Source organism: Anoplopoma fimbria, chromosome 11 (assembly GCF_027596085.1).
Source record: "Anoplopoma fimbria isolate UVic2021 breed Golden Eagle Sablefish chromosome 11, Afim_UVic_2022, whole genome shotgun sequence".
NCBI classification, from domain to species: Eukaryota; Metazoa; Chordata; class Actinopteri; order Perciformes; family Anoplopomatidae; genus Anoplopoma; species Anoplopoma fimbria.
Window position 1 is genome coordinate 1,735,786 of NC_072459.1, and position 26,334 is coordinate 1,762,119.

General features: G+C 42.5%; 2 protein-coding genes across 2 annotated transcripts; both read right to left on the minus strand.

Moving 5' to 3' along the window:
- Positions 1-10,597: 10,597 nt before the first annotated feature.
- On the minus strand, positions 10,598-17,855 carry LOC129098226 (WAP, Kazal, immunoglobulin, Kunitz and NTR domain-containing protein 2-like). The gene is made up of 4 exons (XM_054607213.1): positions 17,770-17,855; positions 13,981-14,227; positions 12,829-13,145; positions 10,598-12,600 (listed from the first exon to the last, which is right to left on the minus strand). Exons 1-4 carry the CDS (start codon positions 17,853-17,855, stop codon positions 11,400-11,402), a joined length of 1,851 nt encoding a protein of 616 aa, XP_054463188.1. The 3' UTR covers positions 10,598-11,399.
- A 1,139-nt stretch (positions 17,856-18,994) lies between these two features.
- Positions 18,995-26,250, minus strand: ankrd40 (ankyrin repeat domain 40). The gene is given in 7 exon segments (XM_054607361.1): positions 18,995-21,977; positions 22,227-22,408; positions 22,986-23,051; positions 23,054-23,623; positions 23,833-23,981; positions 25,730-25,886; positions 25,997-26,250. Coding segments are annotated over 6 exon segments (1,245 nt in total). The 5' UTR covers positions 25,864-25,886; positions 25,997-26,250; the 3' UTR covers positions 18,995-21,833.
- Between the last annotated feature and the right edge of the window lie 84 nt (positions 26,251-26,334).

Here is a 26,334-nt window from a genome sequence, read left to right on the forward strand (position 1 = left end):
AATCATAGGCGTTCACTTGAGAGCTTGCAGGGTTTTTCCTTCATGCACTTTGGATGTGTTTATTCCCCCCCAAAAAATACATACTTAATGGTAAACGTTGTGAGGTCAAGTAAACATGTTAATTACATAAAGCCAAACAGTTTAACACACATTCAACTGTTCCCTCATCATACTTCTTTATTTATTCGTCAAGAACTTCAAGGACAAAGTAAATATGTGAGGATACATTAACGCCTGACAGAACAACTAAACATCCGCTTATAAATCTTGAAAAACGATATCTATATATATATATATATATATATTCTGAGGCAGTTCTCTGCTATTGAGAAAGACATTCTTGTCATTGTTTGTCTTCTCTTCTCTGTGTTTCAGCCACCAAGCCAAAGATAAAAAGCAAAGATGCTGCAACATTTAGTTTGTTTGTTTGGCACAGTGAGAAGTTGAATCTATCTGCAGCTGCACACCTCATAAGTGTTAAATAACAAACACAAATCAGAAACACACCTCGATGAAATGTATAGATAAGTCTTAACACCTGTAACAACACATCGGGACTTCCTCTTTGTTTCCTATTCCCATTTCTTCTTTCTTCTAACTGCCTCCCTACTGCTGCTCCAGATGAACACCCCGGGTGATTGAATGTCATCGTTTTTGCACATCAAAATTGTCTGTAGCTGGAGGAGGAAACTAATGGCTGTTCAGGAAGACGATTTAGGCTCCGAACAGACATTAAAAAAGATATTACAGCCAACAAATGCCATATGGGAGAATGGTTCAGGCCCCACCAAGGACAAAATCATATTACCTCGCAACTGTACACATCAGAGGACACAAATACTCACAGGTCATTTTAAATGTGAATTGGGGATTTTATGTGAGGTAATGAGTCACAATATCTGAGTGTAACATTAATTCACATTGGGCGGGAATGTAGAGCACACCTGGTGATGTGATTATAAGTGCTCTTTCACAGTTTCACGGTAATCTCTAGAGCACAGTATATTTATCAGGTAGACTCATGTAAGCCAGTAAGCCTGGTGGAAATGTGTTTCTGTTAGAATCAAGCAAGGCTAGTTCATCAAAATGCAGTAAAGATCTGAGGAAGCAGACGATGTAAATGTGATTTTTCTCTCACAGGGTGAGAGCAGCATGTAAACACTGACTGAAAGACATGACATCACTGCAGATTCACCGTATTCATGCAGTCATGTTTTATAAATATAGTATGCATAACCACTGCAAGACTTCTTGTCTCCTTATGAATTAATCCACAAACTTTTTCACCCCTCCTCAAACTGGAGCTCCAGTTGTTATGGCAACGGATCAGGCGTAGCGCCATCCTTGGGCAAACTTTGGATGTGATATCCCTCTGGCCCTCTGCGGTCTATTCAAGCAGACCATTAACACTCACTTGGCAGGTCCTGTCCACTTTGGGATATCATTAAGACTGTCGACCTCGCTCCATCCTACTTCCGACCTTATTATTTTAATCCAATCTGTCTTCTCTTCTGTCTTTCCCTGTGCGTATTTTCATATATGCTGCCTCTATGATTTACTCAGTGTCTCAGATTCTCTCCTCCAACACGCTCACTCTAAGCTTGTGTCTTCAGATCAGAGGTCAAGTGTCATGTGATCTGGATGTTTAATACACACTGACATGCTGCCTAAGCTGCTCAGGACCGAAGCATGACGTCATGGGATCTGCCACACAGAAATGCGCACACACACACGTATTGATTAGACGTGAGCCGCACGTGAGGATTTCGTCTGTAGCCGGCTTAGAGGCATTCACCTCTCACCCAACACACATATATGTAAAGTAAACACATGCATATGCCTCACAAAGGCCCATCTGTGGAAAGCGTCATTTATTTACCTGTTGATTTTCTAATCATGGGCTCTCTAAACAAATCTGAAAGGACAAATTGTTCAGCCGTGCAGCCCAGCTTCCCTTCCACATAGCCGCTTTCATGTTCACTCAAGTCCTCTGCTCTCCAGAAATGTTTTCGACTCATATGGTAATACAGCAAAGGGAAAAACAGGTTTATGGCTTTCCTGCCATTCAAACAGAGAGGGTTCCTTTCCATAACAAACGATAAAAGCATCTATTAATATTCATACTCTCTCTCTCATGGCGCAGAGATACAAACTGTGGAGAAAGGAGACCTGACTGCAATCCAAAAATAGTCAGACTGCGACTTCTTTCTCGTCCTCTGTCTGTGACGGGCCCAGGCATTTCCTTCGGTTTCAAGTAGTGAACACTTATGTAATGCTTCTCTCAAAATCAGGTCAGACACCAGAGCCTTATGATATGCATTAAGGTGTGTGAAAGCATGTGCTGAAAAGGAGCACCCCTGTTTTTCATGTACCTGATTATCTTCTGTGTACTGTGGCTTAATGGCTTAATGTAGCACAACAACCCTGGAGGACTCTCTTTTGTCACACCATGATCAACAATGCCTCAGTCCTAATTTATAGATTATGGTAGTTAGAAAGCAGTAACTGATTAGAAATGGTTTGAAAACTGTGTACAATTCCATGGATTGTATCTATTCATGGAATAACCAGGGATGGTGACTAACCAGGAAACTATTTGACATGCCTATGTGAACTACCGCACGCCCACAGGGTCTCAGTGAGTGACTTATTATTATGTAAGGGCCTACAAGATGCTACAAATGCTAAAATGGTACCAAACATGGGATAGCAACAGGATGACTACCCCCCCCTCCCTCCCAATCCACAGAGTTGTGCGCTGAAATTATAGTTTACTTTAAAAGCGCCAAAAACAGAAATGCAAAAAAAAAGAAAGACAATAGATTTGTTTGCGGTTTTCGGCCACAGGATGTAGATGTTTTCTGTGAACCCACATAACACACGCGAGACGAAGACAGTTAGCCACTAGCTGATGATTTAATATCAGTGAGGAATATTTGACCTGCATTCCTCTCACCCCATCCAAAAATAAATAACTCTGAAATCAAACACTAGCTTTCTCCGTCTTGAACTCATTATGACGGGCAGTAGTCTAGCTCTCCCTCCAGTGTGTGCAGAGCTTTCACAGCAGAGGCCTGCGTCCGTTGGCCCTCCGGTGCCACAGTACAACAAGCTGTGAAGTTATTGTGGCCGAATTCAGACAGAGTGCTGTTCACAGTGACTGAACAGCCATGTGGTCTGTGTCAAAGGGGAAAAGCCTGGTGTAGTTCCTACATCAACAAAATCAGGCTGGCCTCTGGGCTGAAGTTCTCTAATGCTCATGAGCTCCGAAAAATAATTGATATTTTTTATTTCAATGCATATTTGGATGACTGTAAAGTGATAATCTTGAGCTATAAGGTTTGTATGATCACCACAGTGTGAGGTGTACATTGTTACTATAAAAAGTATACTATATATTAGTAAATATATAAAGTCTTATAGCAAAGTCTTAGCCAACAACAAACCTGCTGCTTTCACAGTGTAACTCTACAGTTTAAGTCAGATGCCATCTTGTGGTTGGACAGTAACATGACACTGACTTTGTGTTGTTTAAATAGCAGTTAGAGTTGATCTAAATAAATATATTTAATCTTCCTTTATCAAATGTTTTATTTTCCATCTTATTTTCCATTTACTCATCCAAAATGTAAATAACTGTCCAATGTTTGCTTACATCATAACGCCGGAGTTAATAACCGAGGGGAACTGAGACAATAAACAAACAGAAGTGGGAAGCACTTTGGCATGTGTGGAAAAGCATCCAAATACTTGAGCAGACTATTTACAAAAAGCTAATTCATCCAGAGGACGAAGGCTGAGAAAATAAATCATTTTAATATAAATTCTTGGACATATTTACTGCAAGAAAGCATATTTAGTAGATGACATCCATCCTCTGTAAAAGCAATATTGATAATAACACAGCTCAGTTGTAAGGTCCTGAGCATTTATTATACTGGGTCACTGAAGAACAGTCCCACTGGGCCTTATTACAGCAGTGTGTGTGTGTGTGTGTGTGTGTGTGTGTGTGTGTGTGTGTGTGTGTGTGTGTGTGTGTGTGTGTGTGTGATGTGCTCAAACAGTGCAGGTGTTTGTCACAAGTCCCCAGAAACAGTGCTGGTGCTGCCAATCTGTCACAGTGGCCACAGCCAGAACTGCAGGTAACATGTTACCCCAGGACTGTTTCTGTTTGCAACACACATCAATTACAAGAAAAATGTAATTACTCAACAGCAAATGTCATTATTGACTTATGAATTTAGTTGTGTTAATAGCCCCGCTCCATCAGATGTGCATTTGAAACATCTTGCATAGATGTTACCTCTTCTGTGTTGAACATGTTGTAGAAAAAGAGAACGAGATGTGGTTTAACAAGCAGCCAGCCTGCAGTTTGGAGGTATTTACTGACCATCAAACACTAACATATCCTCATTCCAACTGGACACGTACCGACACTTTGTCAGACCTCTTGGCATCACTTTCTAACACACTGAGTAGCCCAGCACTCGGTCATAGTTAACGAATAAATGTACATTATAGTTACTTAAAAGCCCTGAGAACTGGCTGTAAAACCTGTAAAACATCCAACTCTGAACTAAACCGGCCGATTCCTGTATAAAGGATTACAAATGGTTAACATTAAGGAAGCCAGCTAAGAAGACACAACATATTGTGAGGCACACAGCCTCCTTTTCAGCCACACATTAACTATTGTGATGTTACGTGTTTGGCGTAGTGTGTATGTGTGTGTGGTGTGTGCACTAGCAAACATCAAAAGCCTGTTCATGAAGGAGATGATCATTATGAGGCAACTTTAACAGAGAAACTTCTGATGTGAGAAGGTCGTGTGTCTCTCTCTCTCTCTCTCTCTCTCTCTAATAGCTCCTGTGTCCTTCCCTTCATCTCCCAGAGGATTCTCTCTTTTTTCCACATCTAGTGGATCATTCCGACCCCTCACACCAGCAGTAGACTGATGGTTCTCGTTCCGCTCCTGCTGCCTTTCTGCTGGGTCACACGAGGAAAACAACAATGCACAATCCCTGAGTGACTCTCTGTGATGTTGGTTTGGGATTAGAACATTTTGTCCCGAGCATCCCTTCATCCCCACACCCTCCCTCTCCCTCCCTCTCTCTGTCTCTTTTCTGGCCACTCCCCTTCCTCTCTCTCATGCTGTGTCACTTCTGTTTGGATTTTTTTCTATTTTCTGTGCCTCTCTATCATTCCAAATTATGAAAAAGCCTTCATTGTAAGTGGAACTTGTCTCACAGAGTGTGTACATCTGCACATTAACAGACTTTTCTGCACCTGCATTGTCTCTGGTTTGTCCATACACAGAGGAAATGGACGAGGAAAGAGTGTGTGTTTGTGCATAATACATTTGTGTGTGCACGTATCAGCGTGTGTGTGTGTGTGTGTGTGTGTGTGTGTGTGTGTGTGTGTGTGTGTGTGTGTGTGTGTGTGTGTGTGACATCTCATTAAAGAGACAGTCTGCCTGCATACATTGGCAGCACATCTACATTTCCAAAACTGAAAGCCTCAGGCATAGTTTTTGTTTTATACAATGCATACAGGTTCATGTGTGTTTGTGTGTTAGGATATGTGCATATGTTTATGCATGTGACAGTAGGTGTGTCATGTTGGATGATGGCTAGCAGCCTGTGGCTAGTATTTAACAATCTAAGATGCACATATACACATAAATGGTGATCTTTAAAATAAACAGCAATTACAATTCAAGTGCAAACCTTTTTCATGCAGCAGCAAGTTGGTCAAAAACTTTAACAGGAATTATAATTCCAGTATAAAATGTATATAGTATATAAACATAATTGAATAATCGGCCCCAATGTCACCGATACCTGATCCATCTATTTGAGTCAGTATGAGCCCAGTATCGGTATTGCTGCATGTACAAGGACATGTTTACATTTCAGGTGTTAATTGCATTAACCCCTCTATCTTTGATAACTAGAATGCAAAGGTTTGTTCAGTGCATCATGCAAGGCTGTAATCCAATGGAGGAAATTGCAATTCCTTTTAAATAAAATGGTTATTGTTCATACTAAGAGGGTGCATGGAGTGAATATGTTGCATGGTTAGAAATGAAGCTGCCACCTGATATCTTGTGTTTCCTTTTATTCACAGAACATATAAACACGTTTGATGCAGTTGGAACAGCAGCTTTCATCTCATCAACAATGAATAAGAAATGAATGAAATAACAATGAATAAACTAAATAAGAGGCTGCTGTGCACGGTTGTGTATTTGAAACACTACCACGAAATATTACAGTTTTTTAATACTATGTATATAAAAGTCTTGGTGTTAAAAACCCAATTATGGCAATGTAATTAGGGCTATTTAATGCAATCAGCCCTATATCCCTACATATATAAGAGTTATCTATCTATCTAGATGTAATAAAGTAGCCATGGATACAACTCACAGAGATGTGAGAGGTAACGGTGTCCTACTTTCCCCCTACATTGAGCAGTTACTATTTTTAGAAAGCAGAAAGATAAGGGGGAAAAGAATCCCCTAGAGTCGACAGCAGCAGTTTTATGTTCTGGACAATTTACACCCTCCTTATGCCATCATGACCTCTCTGGCTTCAGCGTTCACTCATCCCAGCCCCCTCATACCCTATGTCCTCCCTCCGTCCTCCCTCCGTCCTCTCCTCCTCTCTCCTCGCCTTTCATGACCCCCCCTCTCTCCCTGCACTTTTATCTGTTCCCCTCTACATATTCAGTTTTCCAACATGTCTCCCGCTTCTCCTCTTCTGTCAGCACACACTGCCATATTGCCAACCAGTCATTTGCAAACATGCAGACCTAATGTTTACCATAAACCCCTCAGCCGTCTGACTGTAAATAATAAGCAAACGGGAGCGCTGCATGACTGAAAATGTCAAGTTGTGTATTTATTATGAGAAAAATCAAGCTTGTACTTTTAGCGTGTGCCTGCTTGTTTAACCTCGAATGCAAAAATAAAAACTGTCATTTGTCTGCTTCAACATGAGATGTCCTTTGTGGGACTATATCAATTCCTCCTTTTCCTCACCTAGTGCCAGCAACATTAATCCCCTGCACTCATGCACTCACTTGTCTGTGTGTGCACATGCATGCATGGATTTATAGAGTGTGAATGTAGTGTGCTGGCATTTTATCTTGGTAATTTATGACTTTCTGTCTTTTTGTCCCACTCTTTGTATCCCTTCCCATCTGGCAAATTTTAGTCTACCCCAACACATAGACCAGCTGTGTCCTGGAGAGCCGCTATTGACACTGTGTGCGTGCGTACATGTGTGCGGTTGCACACATCCAGTGTATTGGGCACAATCTTCCAGCCCATCTGGTCGACTGCTTGTGACACCGAGTGTGTAATAGACAGAAAATTACAATAAAATCTGCTTTTCAGCTGAGATATATTCTGTGAAAGCCTAAACTTAACTACTTATTGTGTGCGTTTTTAGGTATTATATGACATCATTTGTCAGGTAAGTAAACAAATCTGCTTCACTTCAACATGTTTCCAATACAAACTGGTATTTTCTTAAGTTTGGTGCTTCAATCCTGAAACTAGTGAAATTGCACTTAGAAGAAGTGGACATTTTTATAAACATAAATAAATTATTGATGGCTAAACTGACTTGTTAAGATGACAACTTTATAAAGTGTATTTTTGCTCATGAATGAAAAAGTATATGACACATATCAGAGACAGTTAAGCTTAGGCCAGTTTACAGTCACCAAGCTTTGCTGTGCTGCCACCCAGTGGCCAACTTCAAGGATTGCACAAAATTCAGTAATTTAGTTTTCCATATATATCTATCTATTTAATGAAATATCCCACACACGACACCTGATATTCAATGTAAAACCAACAGCAGCACAGTCCCTTTATTATAGTATCTAGTGATGTAGTACTTAATTAATTGTAAATTGAAAGCAAGGGGGAATGTGAGATGTTATTATACAGAGTCAAGATTGGAAATAATATGGAGTAATATAATATTGTACTTTTAAGTACTGTTACTTTAAAGAATGTTTACTGAAGAACATTTTTTGCAAAAGTAAAAAGTTGGTCAGTTAAATTGTACTCTGAGTAAACCTACCTGCATTTCATTTTTAAAAGGGGCTGGTTCTTTAGATCAGCTTTAGAATCAAACAGAAAAGAGGATATTATTGGGACAAAAATGGCCGAGAATAAGTAAAAAGTGATGCAACAAACTGTATGACATCATAAATAGCTAGAGAACTCTTATCTTAAAGAATCAAAAGCAGAGTCAAACATCACCAAAGCAGACAACACTGGATAAACAACATGAACCACACAGCTGCTGGAGCCACAAACACACATATTCAAGCAAAAAAAACCATCAAGCAGGTTTTTTGCACTATTTTCTGAGAGTCACATCCATCACAGTAAGTTTGTTGTGGCAAGTTACTCACCTGTCGTCAACGTCACTCTGTGAGTCTTGGGTACCGGAAGTCCTCCACCATCAGGTCCAGGTAACAGAAGCATCGTATAACCAGTCTACCCAGTCTCTCTGTCCCAGCACAACCAGTCCACAGCCTCCCCGGTCCCACTGGGCTCCTCAAAGCTTTCATAAACAGCAGAAAGGCCCCACACACACACAGTTCACTCACTGCTAGCGTGTGACCCCTGACCCCTGGCCTACCGTTGCCAGGTGAGGGCGGAGTAGAGCGTCTCCTCTCTGAAGCTCCGCCCTCCTGCAGCCGCAGACACACCTGTAGCTTCTTCTTTGCTGTAGCTGCTGAGTTATCTCCTTTCTTTTTACCTTCCCGCACAGTTTATCAGGACTTTTTTTAACAGATATGTCTGAGGAGAGTGTGCATACATCACTTTTCTCTTATATATCTTCAGCTCCCATTAAAAATCTTGCTTTCTTTTTGAAAATGCATGTCAGTCAATGACTTTAGACTTTGGTGGACTCATGACTCACACAATGCAAACGTCTTTTAGTGGATTATTAACAATTATTCATTAATCTTAGTGTATCATATCAAAAGGCAGACTTCATTGGCCTCTAACAGCATAACACACAGGGATCACAAATGGTTGATGGAGTTGTATTGTGGGTAATGTAGGCAACATGTTTGGACAAAGAAGAAAAAACACATGGAATAAAAAACATAATAGGTTATCTCTGCTTCTGCAGCATGGATTTTGATCATTTCTTTTTAATAGTCCGACAATATTGTATGAATGTAATGATTATTTAGTGGAGTAGAGTTATAAATAAATTGGCTTATCACTTAACTTGTTCATCCAAATTTCCAAAATTCATGTCAATTTCCTGAGCAAGATAATGAATGTTTATTTATTGTTGTGTACTGGTTATTGGTAAAGATAGTTCATCACTCTGAACTCCAACAAGTCCCTCACCGATACTGTGTCACTGAGGGCATTGTGCACCCCTTTTGTGCCTGAGGCTGTCTGGCTTATTATTATGGTCTGTCTGGCAAGCTGCCTGGCTGGTGGTCTCTAGGTGAACTTGATACTGAACTCAGCAGCCAACTGTGATGTGAAGAGCTGTGTGGAGCTAGTCTGGAGCTCAGCCAGTCACTTAACACTTGTCAACAGCTCTAATGAAAGTGGCCTTTTCCTCGGTGGCCTCTTTTTCATAAGCAGGGTCAGAGGTCGCCACTCAAGACTGGCTGTCTGTCAGCAGACAGTTGAGGAAGAGGGTCGGAAAAGGGGGTTAGAGAAGGGGATATAAGGGAAATGGGGGAAGGGGGAAATAATTCACTCGCTAGTTGGCCCCTTATGTTCTGTTTCCTATATGCCCCGCTGGTCTTTGTGACAAATTCTGTTCTTGAGGCATCCCACAGCGCGAGCGTTTGTCAACCCTGACATGATTGTAACTGTTTGCACCTATATATCCATGCAGAGTCGAATTCTCCCAGTGACTTAATCTCTTCCACACCAGGATTAAGATACAATCTCCAGCACTAACAGATCTATCCTAAGCTCTTTTTTTAACTTAAGGGGTTACATTCCTCCGTTTCTACTTGACTCGACCCTCCTTCCATTCCTCTCACTGTTTTCTGTTATGACCCTTTAACACAGATGTGGCCAACTGAGTGGGTGAAAGAGAGAATCAGCCGACATCCCTCTCCTCCTCCTCCTCCTCCTCCTCCTCCTCCTCCTCTTCCCCTCTTCCCCTTCACCCCGGCCTCTTGCACATGAAAGGGGCCGCACAAGGCCAATAGATGGCTGGTGGGGTGTGTGCTATGCGAGGGCCCCAGACCCAGACACAACACAACACACAGCTCTGCGGGCCACCACAGCTGGGCTGGAATGTGACCTGCTTCAGACTAGGCCCTGTGTGTGTGTGTGTGTGTGTGTGTGTGTGTGTGTGTGTGTGTGTGTGTGTGTGTGTGTGTGTGTGTGTGTGTGTGTGTGTGTGTGTGTGTGTGTGTGTGAAATACAAATGGAAGGAGGAGGACATGGATGGAAGGATGCACTGCCTTTTGATAAGCTGTGAGCATGTTGGGTATTTTGTCTTCATCACTGGGAACCGCACAATATCACAAAGCAATGAAATCTGTAGTCTTTTATTTAAATCATCTTTATTCATTTTGCCATCGTATTCCATAAAAGTTTGAATAGATCATAGATACCATAAAAATATGTCTGCTCTCTATGTAGTTAGATTCACAGAGAGACTTTCTGCCTATAAATATATATAGGAAATACATCAAGAAAAATAAATACATAGTACAGAAGTCCACATACATCCTCTGTATTGTAAATGAAGTCTTATCAAAATCCACAAAATATGGAACAAAAGAGCTTATTTGATTCTGGTAAGATAAACTGAGGCTTTGCATTATTGTGAGCTCAAGAGCTCCTGACAGATGTTACGCAGTGTTTCAGGATAACACACAAAAACATAAAGCAAACGTACCAGTCATATTAAAACATACCCTTAAATGACAAATATGAGTGTATTGAAGATAACATGTGGAGAGGAAATCTAGAATGCCGCTTTAGTAAACGGTCGCAAAGATGAAGTACTCTGTACAGGGTAAATAGTTGTGACTATTACTATTCTACCGGACATCAACACCGTCTGAGCTTGATTCTTATTCTAAAAGAGAGCTATTAGGACAGTTTTGACCCAGCATCTGAAAAGTAATCATGAATGAAAAACAGCTGACAAAAATGATCAGTGACAACAGCAAAGCTACAAAGAGATTTTCTGAGATCTACTGAGCGATAAGGAACAAAGTAAAGAAAGAGAAACGTCTCAAACAGGCAACAAAACCTCCAATGTTACAGATAAGTTACTAGTTTAGTGTTCACAGACAGTCAGTCAGACTGAGTGAGGTCAGCTTGGAATTATCAGAAACACAACTGACTTTCAGTGAGTGTGAGACTTAAAGAGACTCTACTGGACAGCAGAGAAATCTTTAAGGAAATCACAGGTCTTCTTGTGGATGACCTCACGGAGCTTCCTGGTTCTACGAGCGCTGGAGGGTCCTACAAAGCTGTCGGGCTGCAGGACGGCCATCCCGTTCTGAACGTCCCCCATGATGATGAGCTGCCCGTCGGCTGTGGTGATATTGGGGCAGGGGCAGTTCCAGTCCATGTTCAGAAGAGTCACCTCCAGGGGCTCTTTGCCGAAGAACCTCAGACCCATCTTCTCATCCTTCAAGATCTCCTCCACCGTCACCAAAGCGTGGCCCGACTCCTGCTCCTCTGTGAGCTCGGTCACGCGGCCAAGGATCACAAAGTCACTCTTGCAGAAGCTGGTGACCATCTTGTGTCGGGGTTTACACATCTTGCAGTTGTGGTTCTTGGGGAATGGACACATCTCGTCACAGGCCTCTCTGGACTCAAAGCTGTTCTCGTTGCCGCCGCAGCCCCCGTACACGAAGGACTGGCACTTCTTCAGGCTGCTGCTGTAAGCCCAGCGCGGCTCGTAGGCCTTGCAGGGCCCTTGGAGGCTCGGAAGGCTGCAGGGGGCCGCCAGCTCTCCTCCGCATGACAGCATGCAGGCTTCATATGTGTCGAAATGGTTTCGGTTTTTGTTGCACTGACTGTAGGTGAAGGTGAAGCAATTGTTCCTCTTTGTTTCGTAGTACCAGCTCATGCTCTCGTCTCCACAGTCGTCTGTGTCTGGACTCTTGAGACACTCTTCAGCTGGAAACGGCAGGTTGGTATTATTCCCCTCTGCGTTCTTACCCTTCGCCTCCTTCCCGATCACTACCAAGGGAAAGTGTAACGACACACTTCCCCCAACATTTTTGGCTGTACAGGTATAGATGCCGGCGTCCTGAAGTTGTGCGTTGTATATGACCAGCTGGCCGATGTTGGTGACCACCACGTTCCCTCTCACATGATTAGGCCTCATTATGGTGTTCTCTTTGCCCTTCAGTTGCTTCTCCCAGGTGATTCGCGGATGTGGCTTCCCAGACACCTCACACAGGAAGCTGGCTGTCTCGCCCACAAAAACAGCCTGTTTGGTGGGGCCGCTGTGGATGGTAGGCAGCTGGATGTCAGCAGGGAGGGTGGTCTGGAGGGCGGTGGTGGGATGTAAGGTGGTCTCTGCTGGATTGGGACTGGTGTTTGGCCAGGTCAGGTGGTACCTGTAGGTATGTTGAATAGGAAAGGAATCAATCAGAGCCACGATTTGTCAAAGGCTCTTCTTTATACGATATTGACACGTTACACGATGAAGACATTTACGTTTCTTTGCTACAGCCACAGAAAAAGGTTGTTTTTCCAAATTCTTAATTATGAGGACTAAAATGAGACAACTTTACCTCATCACACCAAAAACAAATGATAGATATCTAAAATACTTAACATGTTACCTGCAGGTGACCTCAGAGATAGAGATACCCTTGGAACAGGCTTCTGCATCCATGTAGCACTTGTTATAGTATGTCATGCCGTCGGACGCGCACGTGAAGTGGGGTTCTCTCTCACAGCGGTCCCGACACTTACAAACGGGCTGGCCGTCCCAGATGTCGCACTCGGACCCTTGCTGAGAGCACATGAACTTGTCACAGGTGGCGCCCTCGGGCATTCCTATGGGGCCCTTGTTGCCCTTGACGTCTATAAAGCGTGATGCCACACAGCTCTTGTTACCACATACATTAGGGCAGCACTTCTCAAACGGCTCACAGTCCTAAAGTAGGAAAAGAGAAGAAAAATCACGACTGTTTTATATTACAGTTGAGATACAGTTTGAGTTAAGATTCTGCATAAAACAGAGAAAATGGTTTTATTCCTGGGCACATTCTCACAAGACATTGTCTGTATGTTTCATTGTGTTGGATTTAGATCAGCGTGGATGAGTTTTGACCAATATTTGCTCAACTTGAAGGAGGTCAATTTGGTTTAAAATGCAACATGTGTAGCACTCATGTTATGCACTCGTATTAGTTGCTGCACTCGTATTAGTTGCTGCACTTACTGTATTCGTATCAGTTCGCTGCACTTATTGAATTTTGTATTTGTTTACTGCACTTATCCTATTCATAGTAGTTTGTAGCACTTACTATATTCGGATTAGTCTGTTGCAATTATTGTTTTCGTAGTAATCTGCCTCTGCACTATACTTTTGCTCTGGTTTATGCTTTAAGATGCTTGTTTAAGAAAGGAGATGCACTTATGACTTCTGGTGACTAGTAGTTCTCTTGAATACCTATGTTGAATACACTTCCTGTAAGTCGCTTTGGATAAAAGCGTCTGCTAAATGACTGTAATGTAAATGTAATGTAATGTAATGTTACTTCAGTTATGGCTTGGTATTTTTTTCTATCAACCCCCCCATGCAGCAGCTCCTGCACAATGCAAAGCAAAACAGGAATTGTTAGGATATGATAATTGCTCACTGAGCTGTTTGACATGCAGGGTGTTCTGGATCCTGGTCCAGCAAAGGACAGAACAGACCTTTTCTACAGATGACTGCAAACGTTTTGTCCCAGGCTACACATTCACACATTCACTGGTCAACTCACCTGGTCGGTTTCACACTCCCGCATGCAGGTGCTCATAGCATCCACCCACAGGTTGGGGTTCAGGTCATTGGGACACAGTCCTGCATGAGAGTACACCACCTTTGCCACGGACATGGGCATCGGCATCGCTCGGCTGCAGCCCGGAGAGAGCAGAATGGCAGACCAGTGGCCCAGGAGGAACCAGATCCACCGGGGGAACAGCATCCACCACATGTCCGACGGGTAACACAACGAGGAGTGAACAGAACTAGTGGAAAAAAGAGACTTTAACACGACTTTAAAGTGTTGAAGGAGTGAGAAAGTCTGCAGAGGAGCAGAGGAGCAGCGTCTGGATGTGGAGAGCTCTCCTCCAGGTTAGTCTCTCCAACAGCAGCCAGAGATTAGTGCCGCGGTGAGCAAACCCACTTAAGATCCAACTACATGCATTACAGTGACCTGTCTGGTCGGACAGCAAATCCCAGCTGAGTTACAGTTATGATCAACTTAATTAAAGAAGGAGAAAAAAAAAAGTTTGCAGGCGCTGTTTCATGAAGGAGAGAGACACCTGTGCGTAAAGAGCTGCCTGTTAACCCTTAAGGGGGAGAGAGGATGGAGCAATGACTCAAGAGGAGACACCATGTACAACAAACATTCAACAGCTTCACACTCTATAAGAAATAGGTGGAAAGATACTTAAAAACCTTAAAAAACCTTAAGAAAAGAGTTTATCTTACAATTTAGCAAATAGTTATTATTGTGTAGTATTTCAAATCAGGAGATGTTTTGGTTTAAAACACCTGTCTGGTCATATGCACCAAATTAAAGCATCACTGTGTGACAATACTGTGCATAATAATTTAGCATGGTTTACTGTAAAATCCCTCCATGTCCATATGGACACAACGTTAGTGTCCAGCAGATGGCACCAAACTCAGCTTCTTCTGGCCTTTGTTGTTTGTAGATCCTATTCTGGTTTCAAAAAGGTTCATTTAAACTGAGAAGATGTGTGGTTTCATTGATTGGTGCATTTTATTTTTTTAACATTTATTTATTTATAGTTATTTGTGTTGTTGTACATTGTGGGTAGTTTTTACTTCATCCCCCCTCCTGTTTATCTCTAAAGGCTTCTGTACTTCAAAGCTTCCGTGTTTTGGTCTTTAATATCTTAGCTGCTTGTTGCAGAATCCAACCTTTCAAACTGTACTTTTTATCGTATAATACATTTAATTTCTGCCGTACTGGATACAACATATTGCCAGACTGCCATTTTCACTGAACTGGTTGATTCTATATTGTAATATCTGATGTCAAATAATGTACCATTCAGGTTGAACTGATTCAAATGATACAACATGCATGCTCAAACTGTGCAGTTCGTTGTATGTTGTACAGCGTGAAGTGTGATGTAAAATGTCAGGAAGAACTTTCTAACTTTGGAAATGCCAACAATAGTGAAGTGTACAAGTCGTAGCATATGCTTGCAAAAACATACAAACATGATATGACATTCTTTAAGTCAATCACAGCAGGAGCAACCTGACATGATCAACACGTCTCTGTATCTGCCAAACGTCACAGTTTGTGGACAAAACTCCATCACACAGATGGAATATTAAATATTATCAATAAAAACATTACGTTGTCCAACTACCACATCCACTCACCTGGGTTAGTTAATCAGAAAATCCTGTTTTCGTGACATTTCATATTTAAAGCATTGTCAATGTTGGAATATTATGTAGCGTCGTCGTGAGTGAGACTGATAGGAAGGAGATGAAGCTGGGCTTATTGCAGTGAACAATCCCGCTCTATCACAATATTGACATGTAAGAAGTCATAAGTAGTTCAGACAGCTTGTCCGGGTTTTTCACAACATGATGTTTAGAAAACTCGGTTTGTTCCCCGAAAGCCGATTCCAGGAAGAGTTGCAGGAAAGGGGGCTTCATAACAAAACAAATAGTCTGTTAGGTCGTGAACATGAACAGAAAAAAGGATTATGATACAGTTCCTGGCTCCAACCAAACAAAGGCCTTATAGTGACTAGGAACAACTTTAAACTCAAATAAAACTGTTTCGCTTGGGTTAAAAACTGGTCTACATTTATCTTTAGAAGAACCAAAAATTATCTGTGTGTCTTTGTGTGTGTGTGTGTGTGTGTGTGTGTGTGTGTGTGTGTGTGTGTGTGTGTGTGTGTGTGTGTGTGTGTGTGTGTGTGTGTGTGTGTGTGTGTGTAGTGCTTCCCAAGCTGAGTCCCTGCTGAGTCCAAAGAGGCCAGTGCTCTCCAGGCAGAACCTTGCAGTCTTAGTCTTTGTCTGAGTCTGTGAGCCCCTCTGCACACACACACACACACACACACACACACACACACACACACACACACACACACACACACACACACACACACACACACACACACACACACACACACACACACAGAGTTCATAGTGACTATAGTAAAGGAACAATGAGAATCTAGCTGACGTGCATAACAATCACTTCCAGGAAATATGTTGGACAGATTAGATTTTACCCATTTTACACGTGCACACATATGTGCATGCTCCCAATTTCATGCGAATGCACAAACACAGTCAAGCTGTGTTTTCAGTGTCTGCCCACCCCCTCACCCCCTCACCCCTAACCTTCACCCCCCAAGACCCTGCATTCCCAGCATAGCCAACACTGGGGCTACAGGGCATGTCACACACTGAATGAAGCCTCGTGGTGGCCCCCCCGCAGGGCGCCCCGACAGTCTATCTGCCTTCAGCACATGTATTGTCTGCAAACAGACCTTGACTTTGACCTTCTCTGTGCACCCTCAACATCCTTCTGAGCCCAGATCAAAACAGCTTTGCAACTCAATGAATGTCTCCATTTATGTTCTTTTTTTTTTTTAGCAATATGTAGATTTGTGGTTAAATGTGCCGTAAAGCTTCCAGATCCTAACACAATCATGTTATCCTCAGTAACGGCAGACATCCACTGACAAAAGCATGCAATAAAAAATCAAGAACATTGTAAGTGGTAAAATGATTTGCTGTAATGATCTTTGCCCATCAGGGACGAAGCTACGATGGTAGAAGAACTGGTCGCCATTCGATGGCATTTCACCTTGAATCCAGAATCTCTGGTACACACTGTGAAGACTGTCAACCGCCTACTGACGCCAGAAGCTAATACCAGAATTCATTGTTGTTTTTGCACTTTTGGTTTTGTAATGATTAAACAAGATATACAGTATAACATTTCAGCTGATGAGCTTTTTTTTTTCTACACACAGACACAGACCAGCTTGTTTCCCATGTTTAATGTGTTTTATTGTGATGTCTGGTCTTGATGCAGCAACTTTCCTTTTTCCAAAACCATGAGACACAATAAAGTAACCTTAACCTTGATGCTAAGCTAAGCTAACAGGATGCTGGCTGGAGCCGTATATTGAACAGACGGATAACAGAGCCTCAATCATCTCACAGAACTCCCCGCTCTAAGGCAAATAAGCATATTTCAACTATTCCTTTATTGTTTTGCTGTATGTGGGCCTCTACAGCTCAAGTAGAATGAGATGGCTGACACACTGCAGTTATAAGATCACCCTGGCATTTCACTCAGAGGCTCACAGGGTCCCAGTGTGTTGGTACATACAGTATATACATACCTCACCATTAATCTCTCAGTGGCTTTACAGTGTCATGCATGCATTTGTGTCATAAATAAGCAGCTCTGCATATTGGATTTGTGCATTATGCCTGTTAGAGAGGGGCACATATCGCACCGCGGCCACAGTACAGGCACATCGCCCGAGGCACGTACCTGTGAGGAACGTCGCCCTCTGCCTCCATTTCTAAAATGCTCTTAGTGGTTCTTGGCCATGCGGGTCCGAGGCGTCTCCCGCCCATGACTGAGTCCTGGGAAGCTGGTTCAAAACAATGAAGGTGTTATGACTGTTCATACTAAGCTTATTATGAGTGTCTCACCCCAGAACAAAGGAGAGAGACACATCCAGCCACAGCAGGGCCCTAAGCTGATTCCTCAGGCCCAGTCTAGACACACAGCCCAACATGCCGACGGACAGACATGCAGGCATACATGCACAGACCCCCGGGGGTCCGCTACAACGTGTATATCCTGATTGCTTTACATTCCTTGGCTCTATATTTAGGTTGCAAACACACATTTAACTTTCTCAACGCCATTCTGCTGGGATTATGCAATATTTGTTCTCCCCGGATTCAGTGTCTGAACATCTGCTCACCACATGAACACTATTGTATTCATTTCACTGAAGGGGTTAAGGATTTGGAGTGTGTCAGTACGACCATAACTTAGGTGTTGTTTATGTTCTTTAAATCAGAAAGGGAACATAACAAAATGTCTCCTTTTTTTTAAAGTTCAAAACAGGATGTACAACTTTGGCTTGTTGCGCAAATACAGGTCAAAAGTGAAAAACCACAGCTGGACCGTACGATACTGGACTTCGAATCATTGGAACATTTCCAGAAATGCTTATTACTAGAGGTAATAACGGACCTATTGAGTGGTAATAAACTGACATGTTAAGTTATTGTTGAAAGAAAGTCTTAACCAATCAGCTAAAATGTGTATACGCAGCAAATAGTGTGGCTGGATTTTTTTTCATCAGTTAAATATTAAAGAAAATAAGCCATTTCAAAAAATATTATTGAGGGTTATTAGAGGTTTGTTTGTCAATGTGCATTTCGAACCTTTATGAAGAAGTGTAATTTGCCTTTGAATGCTGATACAATTTCAAATTCAGTTCTTTTTTATTGTGTTCAATAATGACATTTTTTATGTAACCATGGCTAGTAAAAAGACCATTTTCTCCAAACATTATCATTAAGTTACAACTTGTAGACCTGCATTAGAATTATTGTTATTTAATTAAGAGTTTACCCTTGTCAATTAAAACTAAGACAGCAATTTGAATACTCACTCTGACCAAATCTACTCCTATGAGCTTGAGTACTTCTACGTTTTTTCCCAGTATGAACATAGACATGGACCAGTATTCAAGCAGCAGGTTTTTAAATACTTTTTTATATTCAATTAAATCCAAGCAAAACAAAAAAAGCTATCCTTATATTATGAATTAAAGTGGCATTACCTATGCGGCTGATCGAAAAAGCCAATATTTGCTCTTCTGCTCCCTCTAGTGGCCTTCGGTTGATACAAACATTTCAGTGAATTATTGGGGAGTTTACATCAACATCCAACACACACACATGCAGGTACAAACAAAGGAAGACCTGCAACAAAAGCCAGACAAACATGTAATTGGTCCCTTCATTTAAAATGAGCATTAAGAGCGATACTAAAACTCATTAAATCAAAGTTACTTCAATTAGTCAGATGGCCATAATATGAATTTAGAAGAGACGTGGTCAGAGAGAAAGAGGGAAGTAATTCACCATGCTTTATCAAAGAACACATACAGGTCTCCGCATCGAAAGAACACAACTTAAACAGTGAAGATCATCTTCTACGAGTGCACAGGAAGCACTGTATATAAAAATATCAGACTCTGAATGCATAGGTTAAGTCAAACTGTATTCTGCTTTCTCTAGAACAATAAGCAACCCAACAAATACAATGTTAGTCATCTCCTTTCCACAGGATCAAAGGCGATCCTATAAAAAACCCATTTCAAACATGCTGCTCTCACTCACCCAGAACAGCAAACAGCCGGTGGATGTTTTCTCCATCATAGTGCCTTAAACATGTGGCACAACGTCACTCAATAAAGCCTTTAACATAGTTAAGATCTGAAAATAAGCACTCATGGTCGTCCTTTCTTCTCACAGCAAACTTTCTGATAACATACTCTTCCCCCCACATTGCACTTTGCTTCAACACCAGCATCGCAGTTCTTTTTTTATCCCCATTACTGAACTCTTTCCTGCACAATAGTTAAGACTTTTTGACACAAACACAACAGGCCTAACTGGTTAAAAAAAAAAAGATATATATCATAAAACATACAAATGCAGTAAGAGCTTCAGGTATACATTTCGACAGTAAACAGTTACCACTGGGTAGGAAACCTTTTGATTGTAGGAGATGTGTAGTGGCCGCCTGCTGCTCTGCTTTAAATAAATGAGGCCCAGCATTGAGAATTTAAAAAGGAAGAGAAAGTGTTGATGAAAGCAGCATAAACGTTGCCATCCGACTCAACATGGCTGCACCTCTTGACCTGTTAAACTCTTTATGTACAGGACAAGTAGGTTTTTAGTGTAACCCTTTTGTCAGTTTTGGATTTAAGTCAAACAGCAACACTTCTGATTAAGCAACCGAAAAGAACAAAATAACATCAAATATGTGTTAAAGAAAAAACAATAGTAGCACTAGACTGGCCTTGATAACCAAACTGAGGCCTTATAAGGATATTTTAAAGAAATCTAGTCACCATATAGACAGCTTAAGTTTAAATTGAGGTGACACAAGCAACAAAAATTACAATAATTAGAAATAATCCGCAATAAGAATTTAGATTAGTGCTGGAAGAACAAGGAAGCACTCAATCATAAAAGTGTCACACACATCATGCCATTTGCTAAATCTTATTTCTTTCCTCTTGAATTGTGGAAAACAAATGTTACACGGCTGCATTCTCCTCTGAAGCAGTGATAGTTTATTCTGCAGTTAGTATCTTTGCTGGCTAGATTAGTTTTTGGTTTGGATTCTAAACACAGAATGACAGCAACTGAAATAAACTTAAAAATAAACCGAGTGGGGAGCCTCACACACAACCTTTACCGGGACTGGAGCATCGCTACTCTAGAGCTCATGTTCTCGCTTCGTTAGTACGAATCAATACAAATCAAACATTAAAAATAAATACTTCACAGTTGACAGTTTGAGTATTACGCTGACTGAACCTTAGAGCACAACCTGCAGAACAGAAGTGCGAATACACAGTAGCAACAAAAATGAGTTGCTGCACATTGATCTCGAAGATATCAATTTGTGTCCGACATGAAAAGACACAAAAGAGAGCAATTCAAACAAAACTAATTATTTTGTTTCCACAGTGTATGAATGATTTGAAAACATGTAGGGGAGCCAGTACTCCTACTCAGATGTGTCCATCCTTGTGTGGATATAGATTAAAGCAGACTGTATGTATAGAAGTACTATTAGTCCAAAGATACCTTCATCTCACCTGGTGAGAGATTACCTCCACCTTAGAATATGTATGTGATGCCCTCTGCAGGAAAGACACTGAGGTTTATGCCTCCAGCAAGTATGAAAGTGTGCATGCCAGCTAGAACATCTGATAACACCCAATACACCAACTTCCTAGAATTTCAAGTTGCTGTGTGCAAGTCCGACTTCTCCTACTCTGTGGACCGATGATGAACTTATTGGCAAGAGTTATGTAAATCCTTCCTGTCGTCCTCGGCGCTCTGGTCTTTTTCTTTGTGACCACAGTCCGCAGTCAGTACAGGCATGTGTCCAAATAAGGCTTTTACAGAATCCCCATTCAAGTCCGGTCCATAAGGAAGACAAGCCAATGCCTCCCTCTGTTGTCCCACTGGAGCCTTGGCACAAAGTGCAGTGGGAGGAGAGAAAGAGATAAAGAGAGGAGAAGAGGGCCCAAATACTTTCGCACATAATCGAGGACACCATGCATCAGTAATCGCTTACAACTGGTTGGGTACACTAAAGCGGCAGGAGGTGCCAGAGGAGGACAATAGCTACAGAACTTGAAAAAACTAATCCCAGTTAGGAAATTGGCGAAACACCAAAGCTGGACTAAGCTGTTACATGGGACCTGGGCGGGCAACTAGTTATGGTTGCTTGAGGGCAGCTACAGAAGCCCCATCGAAAGCGGGGAGGCCTCGGCCGCTGGTGGAGCTCTAGTAGGTGAGGCGGGAGGCCTTCATGTTGTAGCAGGGCCGGTCCGTTAGGCCCCCGGTCCCAGAGAACAGGGACAAGCCCTCTGCTTTCTCCAACACAACCTCCAGCTCCTGAAAGTCCTGCAGCCGAGCCACGTCCTTATCCTGGACAGGAGGAGACAACAGATTCACCGACTAAGCATTCATGTTCATGAAGAACCAGTAAAGAAAGCCCTTTATGAAACGTGTCAGTTCATGTTTAGTTCATACATGATTATATAACAATAAAAGGCATTTCAATTGTAAGAGAGTGAATTTGATTTTTCTTCGTATAGAAAGCCCATTTAAATTGTACAGCAAGTACAAATGGTTTGCAGCTCATACGACCACCAAGCTGTATTTTCTTTACCGTACCTTTCTCAACATGGTGTTCGGCAGCTTGCGGATCTTCTCCACGTGCTCAGCGCCGATATCCAGCTCCCGGCAGCAGACCCTCAGAAGGGAACGATAGGTGAGCTCCTGGCGGTCCAGCTCCACCTCGATGAAGTCGTTCTCTCGAGCGTTGGGGTTCTGAATACGCACCTTCAGCACCAACTCTAGAGAAAGGACCAGAGTGATACCTCTGAATTAAGATATTTAATAACGTGATGGACATGGTCGCTGTGGGAGAGAGTCGTGTTTTTGCTCGTGAGCCTGTGACAGTTCAGTCATCGTACCGAGAGAAAGGGGAACATCCACTAACAACCATTTCTGGTTTGACAAGTTGGTTGCCGACACACACGAAAGAGGTCGTTGTCACGTCTGTGCTCTTATAGTTCTTTGCCCCCGGCTAAAGCCTTTTTTTGGACTCTTATAAGCACAAAACTTGAAGGAGTGTTTAGTCACAGTAAGTTATTGGAGTTGCCGATGGTCGCCTGGCAGAGACAAAACCTATTTCAGGAAGTCACAACTCCTAATCATAAGATTAGCTCCCCAAAACACCACAACTTGACATTTTTACCTTTCTGTTTGCTAACAACATACAAGGTGTGAATTACTATCATTACATACTATTAGAGGTGCTGGTTGTCGTATTCCTTTTGGATAGAGCGAAGCCTCGAGTATTAAGCTAATCTCCTCATCAAGTTAGACAAGAGGTTAGACATTACACAATATACTTGATAACTCTCTCACCTTGCACGTTGACAGGGAATGTGCTGGTGAAGAAGAAAGGCTGGAAGGCCGCCATGGGCCCCCCGCCTGGCCGTAGCTCAGCTGCTGTGGGATGGACTGCTGCCTGCTCATAGACGGGTTACCGCCGGCCACCGGGGCCTGGACCTGGCTCCCACTGCTGCTGGCCAAACTGGGGCTGGGCGAGGCCAACGGGGGCGAGCACATGGTGCCGTTGTGCGTCACTGTGTGCGGGTAGTCGGTGTGGTTGACAAGGTGCGGTTCCACTGACAGGTCCATGGGCACCGTGCAGTTAACGACGGCGTGGCTGTGGGAGGAGGCCGGGCCGGGCGACACTCCGTTTTGCTCAGTCACAGGAATGAACTCCCCATGTGCTTGGCTGTGGGTGGGGGGGTTGGGTGGAGGTGTGGGGCCGTCGGAGAGCAGGCTCTGGGATTTGTGAGGCTCATGAGTTGGGGAGAGGGAGGGCGAGTCGCTGTGCGTGTCCTCGGCGTGTTCTCCAGAACCGTTCTGTGCGACGTGCTGGGCCAGGATGAGCTCTGACCTATCCATCTTGGAATACATGAAGGCCGGGTTGGACAGGTAGTTGGGGATGATTGGCAACTCGGGCTCCTTGACTTCAGGCACATCCTCCACTTCAACTGCATTAAAAAAAGAGAATTAATTATCTAAAAACAGCTTAAATTAAAAACCCAGAGAGCTTATGTTTCTGTCAAAACCATGAACAGCTGTGCAACATCAACACCTGGAGTTATAATCTCTACATTACATGTCAACTACATGTAAATAACAACGAATGATCTGTATAATGATGTGACAGAAACAGGTGGGTGATAAAAGTGTAGCTCACCTCCTAAAAGCCGTTTGATCTCTGGTTTGGACGTGAGTTGGGAGGCCAACTCATCCTTGGCCGTGAGGATTTCTTTGTCGGCTCCATAACTGAGTAAGTAGGACACTATGTGCTTGTGGTTCCTCTTGCATGCCCAGTGCAGACATGTCCTGGTGGGATGATCGGAGAGAGGACAAGGTTTAGTGAACCAAAACATCCATATGCTGATAAAATGACTTTTAATATACAACACGGTGACGGTCTAAACTGGCGTTCATATACAGTACCAGTCAAAAGTTTGGACACACCTTCTTCTTTATTTTTTTCTACATTGTAGATTAATATTGAAGACATCCAAACTATGAAGGAACACATATGGAATTATGTGGTAAACAAACAAATGCTCAACAAACCAGAATATGTTTTATATTTTACATTCTTCAAAGTAGTTGAATGAGAAGGTGTGAACAAACTTTTGACTGGTTCTGTAGTTCAACCCATCATCACACAGACAAACACACAAGCTGAACAGCCTGACAGACTTGTATTGCATATGGAATATAGTTTGGACTTAATGTCTGTACGTAACCCTGGCATGTTGTTGTATTTCTTTATATTGTGTTATTTAAAAATCAGTGGCAATGAAAACAAGCTTGACAGATTTAACTTCAGTGACTTCTGTCCTTCTGCTGTTGTAGGATGACTACAACAAAGGCTCTTTTTACCAGTCCATCTACATTCCAACCCTCAGCTATGGTCATGAGCTTTAGGTAGTGACTGAAAGAATGAAATCGGATATTTTTTTAAAATCTCACGTACCCCCTGGAGTGCCTTCACGTACCCCCATTTGAGAACCAGTAGTTTGTAGCACTTATTGTATTCGTATTAGTCTGTTGCAATTATTGTTTTCGTAGTAATCTGCCTCTGCACTATACTTTTGCTCTGGTTTATGCTTTAAGATGCTTGTTTAAGAAAGGAGATGCACTTATGACTTCTGGTGACTAGTAGTTCTCTTGAATACCTATGTTGAATACACTTCCTGTAAGTCGCTTTGGATAAAAGCGTCTGCTAAATGACTGTAATGTAATGTAATGTAACCACTGTGCTAAATAATGTAATGTAATGTAATGAATAGTCAAGTTAAAAAGTGTCATGCTTCTCTAACTTATCCCCCCTCTAACAGGATCACACTGTAATCCTGTAATCCTGTTACAACACTGAACTTCCTGCAGTGGAAACAAACAAACCTGTGCATCAAACCTTCTCCTCCTGCAGCATGCATCCGTGCAACTAACAAACAAACAAACAAACAAACAAACAAACCTTCTCCTCCTGCAGCATGCATCCGTGTAACAAACAAACAAACAAACAAACAAACAAACCTTCTCCTCCTGCAGCATGCATCCGTGTAACTAACAAACAAACAAACAAACAAACCTTCTCCTCCTGCAGCATGCATCCGTGTAACTAACAAACAAACAAACAAACAAACAAACAAACAAACAAACAAACCTTCTCCTCCTGCAGCATGCATCCGTGTAACTAACAAACAAACAAACAAACAAACAAACAAACAAACCTTCTCCTCCTGCAGCATGCAAACAAACAAACAAACAAACAAACAAACAAACCTTCTCCTCCTGCAGCATGCATCCGTGTAACAAACAAACAAACAAACAAACCTTCTCCTCCTGCAGCATGCATCCGTGCAACAAACAAACAAACAAACAAACAAACAAACAAACCTCCTCCTCCTGCAGCATGCATCCGTGCCACAAACAAACAAACAAACAAACAAACCTTCTCCTCCTGCAGCATGCATCCGTGTAACTAACAAACAAACAAACAAACAAACAAACAAACAAACAAACCTCCTCCTCCTCCTCCTGCAGCATGCATCCGTGCCACAAACACTCACCAGCCATTGATCTCGTTCTGTGAGTTCACGTTGACTCCACTCTCCACCAGCGTCCGCACCTCATCTATGTCCCCGATGGCGGACGCCTCCCTCAGCCGCTCCTGCAGCTCTTTATCCAGCGACGTGGTGGACATGTTGCAGGCCGGAGAGAGCCTCGCTGCAAGACCACAGGACGCACACACAACACTGGCAGGTTAAGTTGCTGCACTGGCCCTGCGAGGAAGGATGCACTTACCAGCTTTGCATTAGCATCCAGGCCAAACTCACCTTAGAGGAGAAGAAGAAGAAGCGTGTCTGCAGACTGAGCCGGTGCAACGTGGTGTTGAGTGTCTGGGGTTCACGCTGCAGGCTTCCTCTTCGCCATTTATGTGTTTGTTTGTTTAAATTCGTTGTGACACCACTGCCAGCTCTCATTCAAGCTATCAGCGGGGTCAGAGCTCCGTCACTGGGCTGCAGAAAACACCACCGCCTCGTCGGGGGACGCGTTTAGATGTAGCACCAGGGGGGGAACTAATGTTGGACTAATGTTGGTTCCGCCCTCTGAAAACTTTCAAACATCTTAACTTTATGTAAAAAAATAAAAAAGGGGTATTCAATATAGGAAT

What these genes read in the sequence shown, in the direction of transcription:
- LOC129098226 (XM_054607213.1), bottom strand. Translation starts at nt 17,855, where the DNA reads ATGGGCGGGAGACGCCTCGGACCCGCATGGCCAAGAACCACTAAGAGC. An exon ending in GAGGGCGACGTTCCTCACAG is followed by an intron (nt 14,228 to 17,769) that starts GTACGTGCCTCG and finishes TTTTTCCACTAG; the next exon opens with TTCTGTTCACTCCTCGTTGT. An exon ending in GGGAGTGTGAAACCGACCAG is followed by an intron (nt 13,146 to 13,980) that starts GTGAGTTGACCA and finishes TTCCTACTTTAG; the next exon opens with GACTGTGAGCCGTTTGAGAA.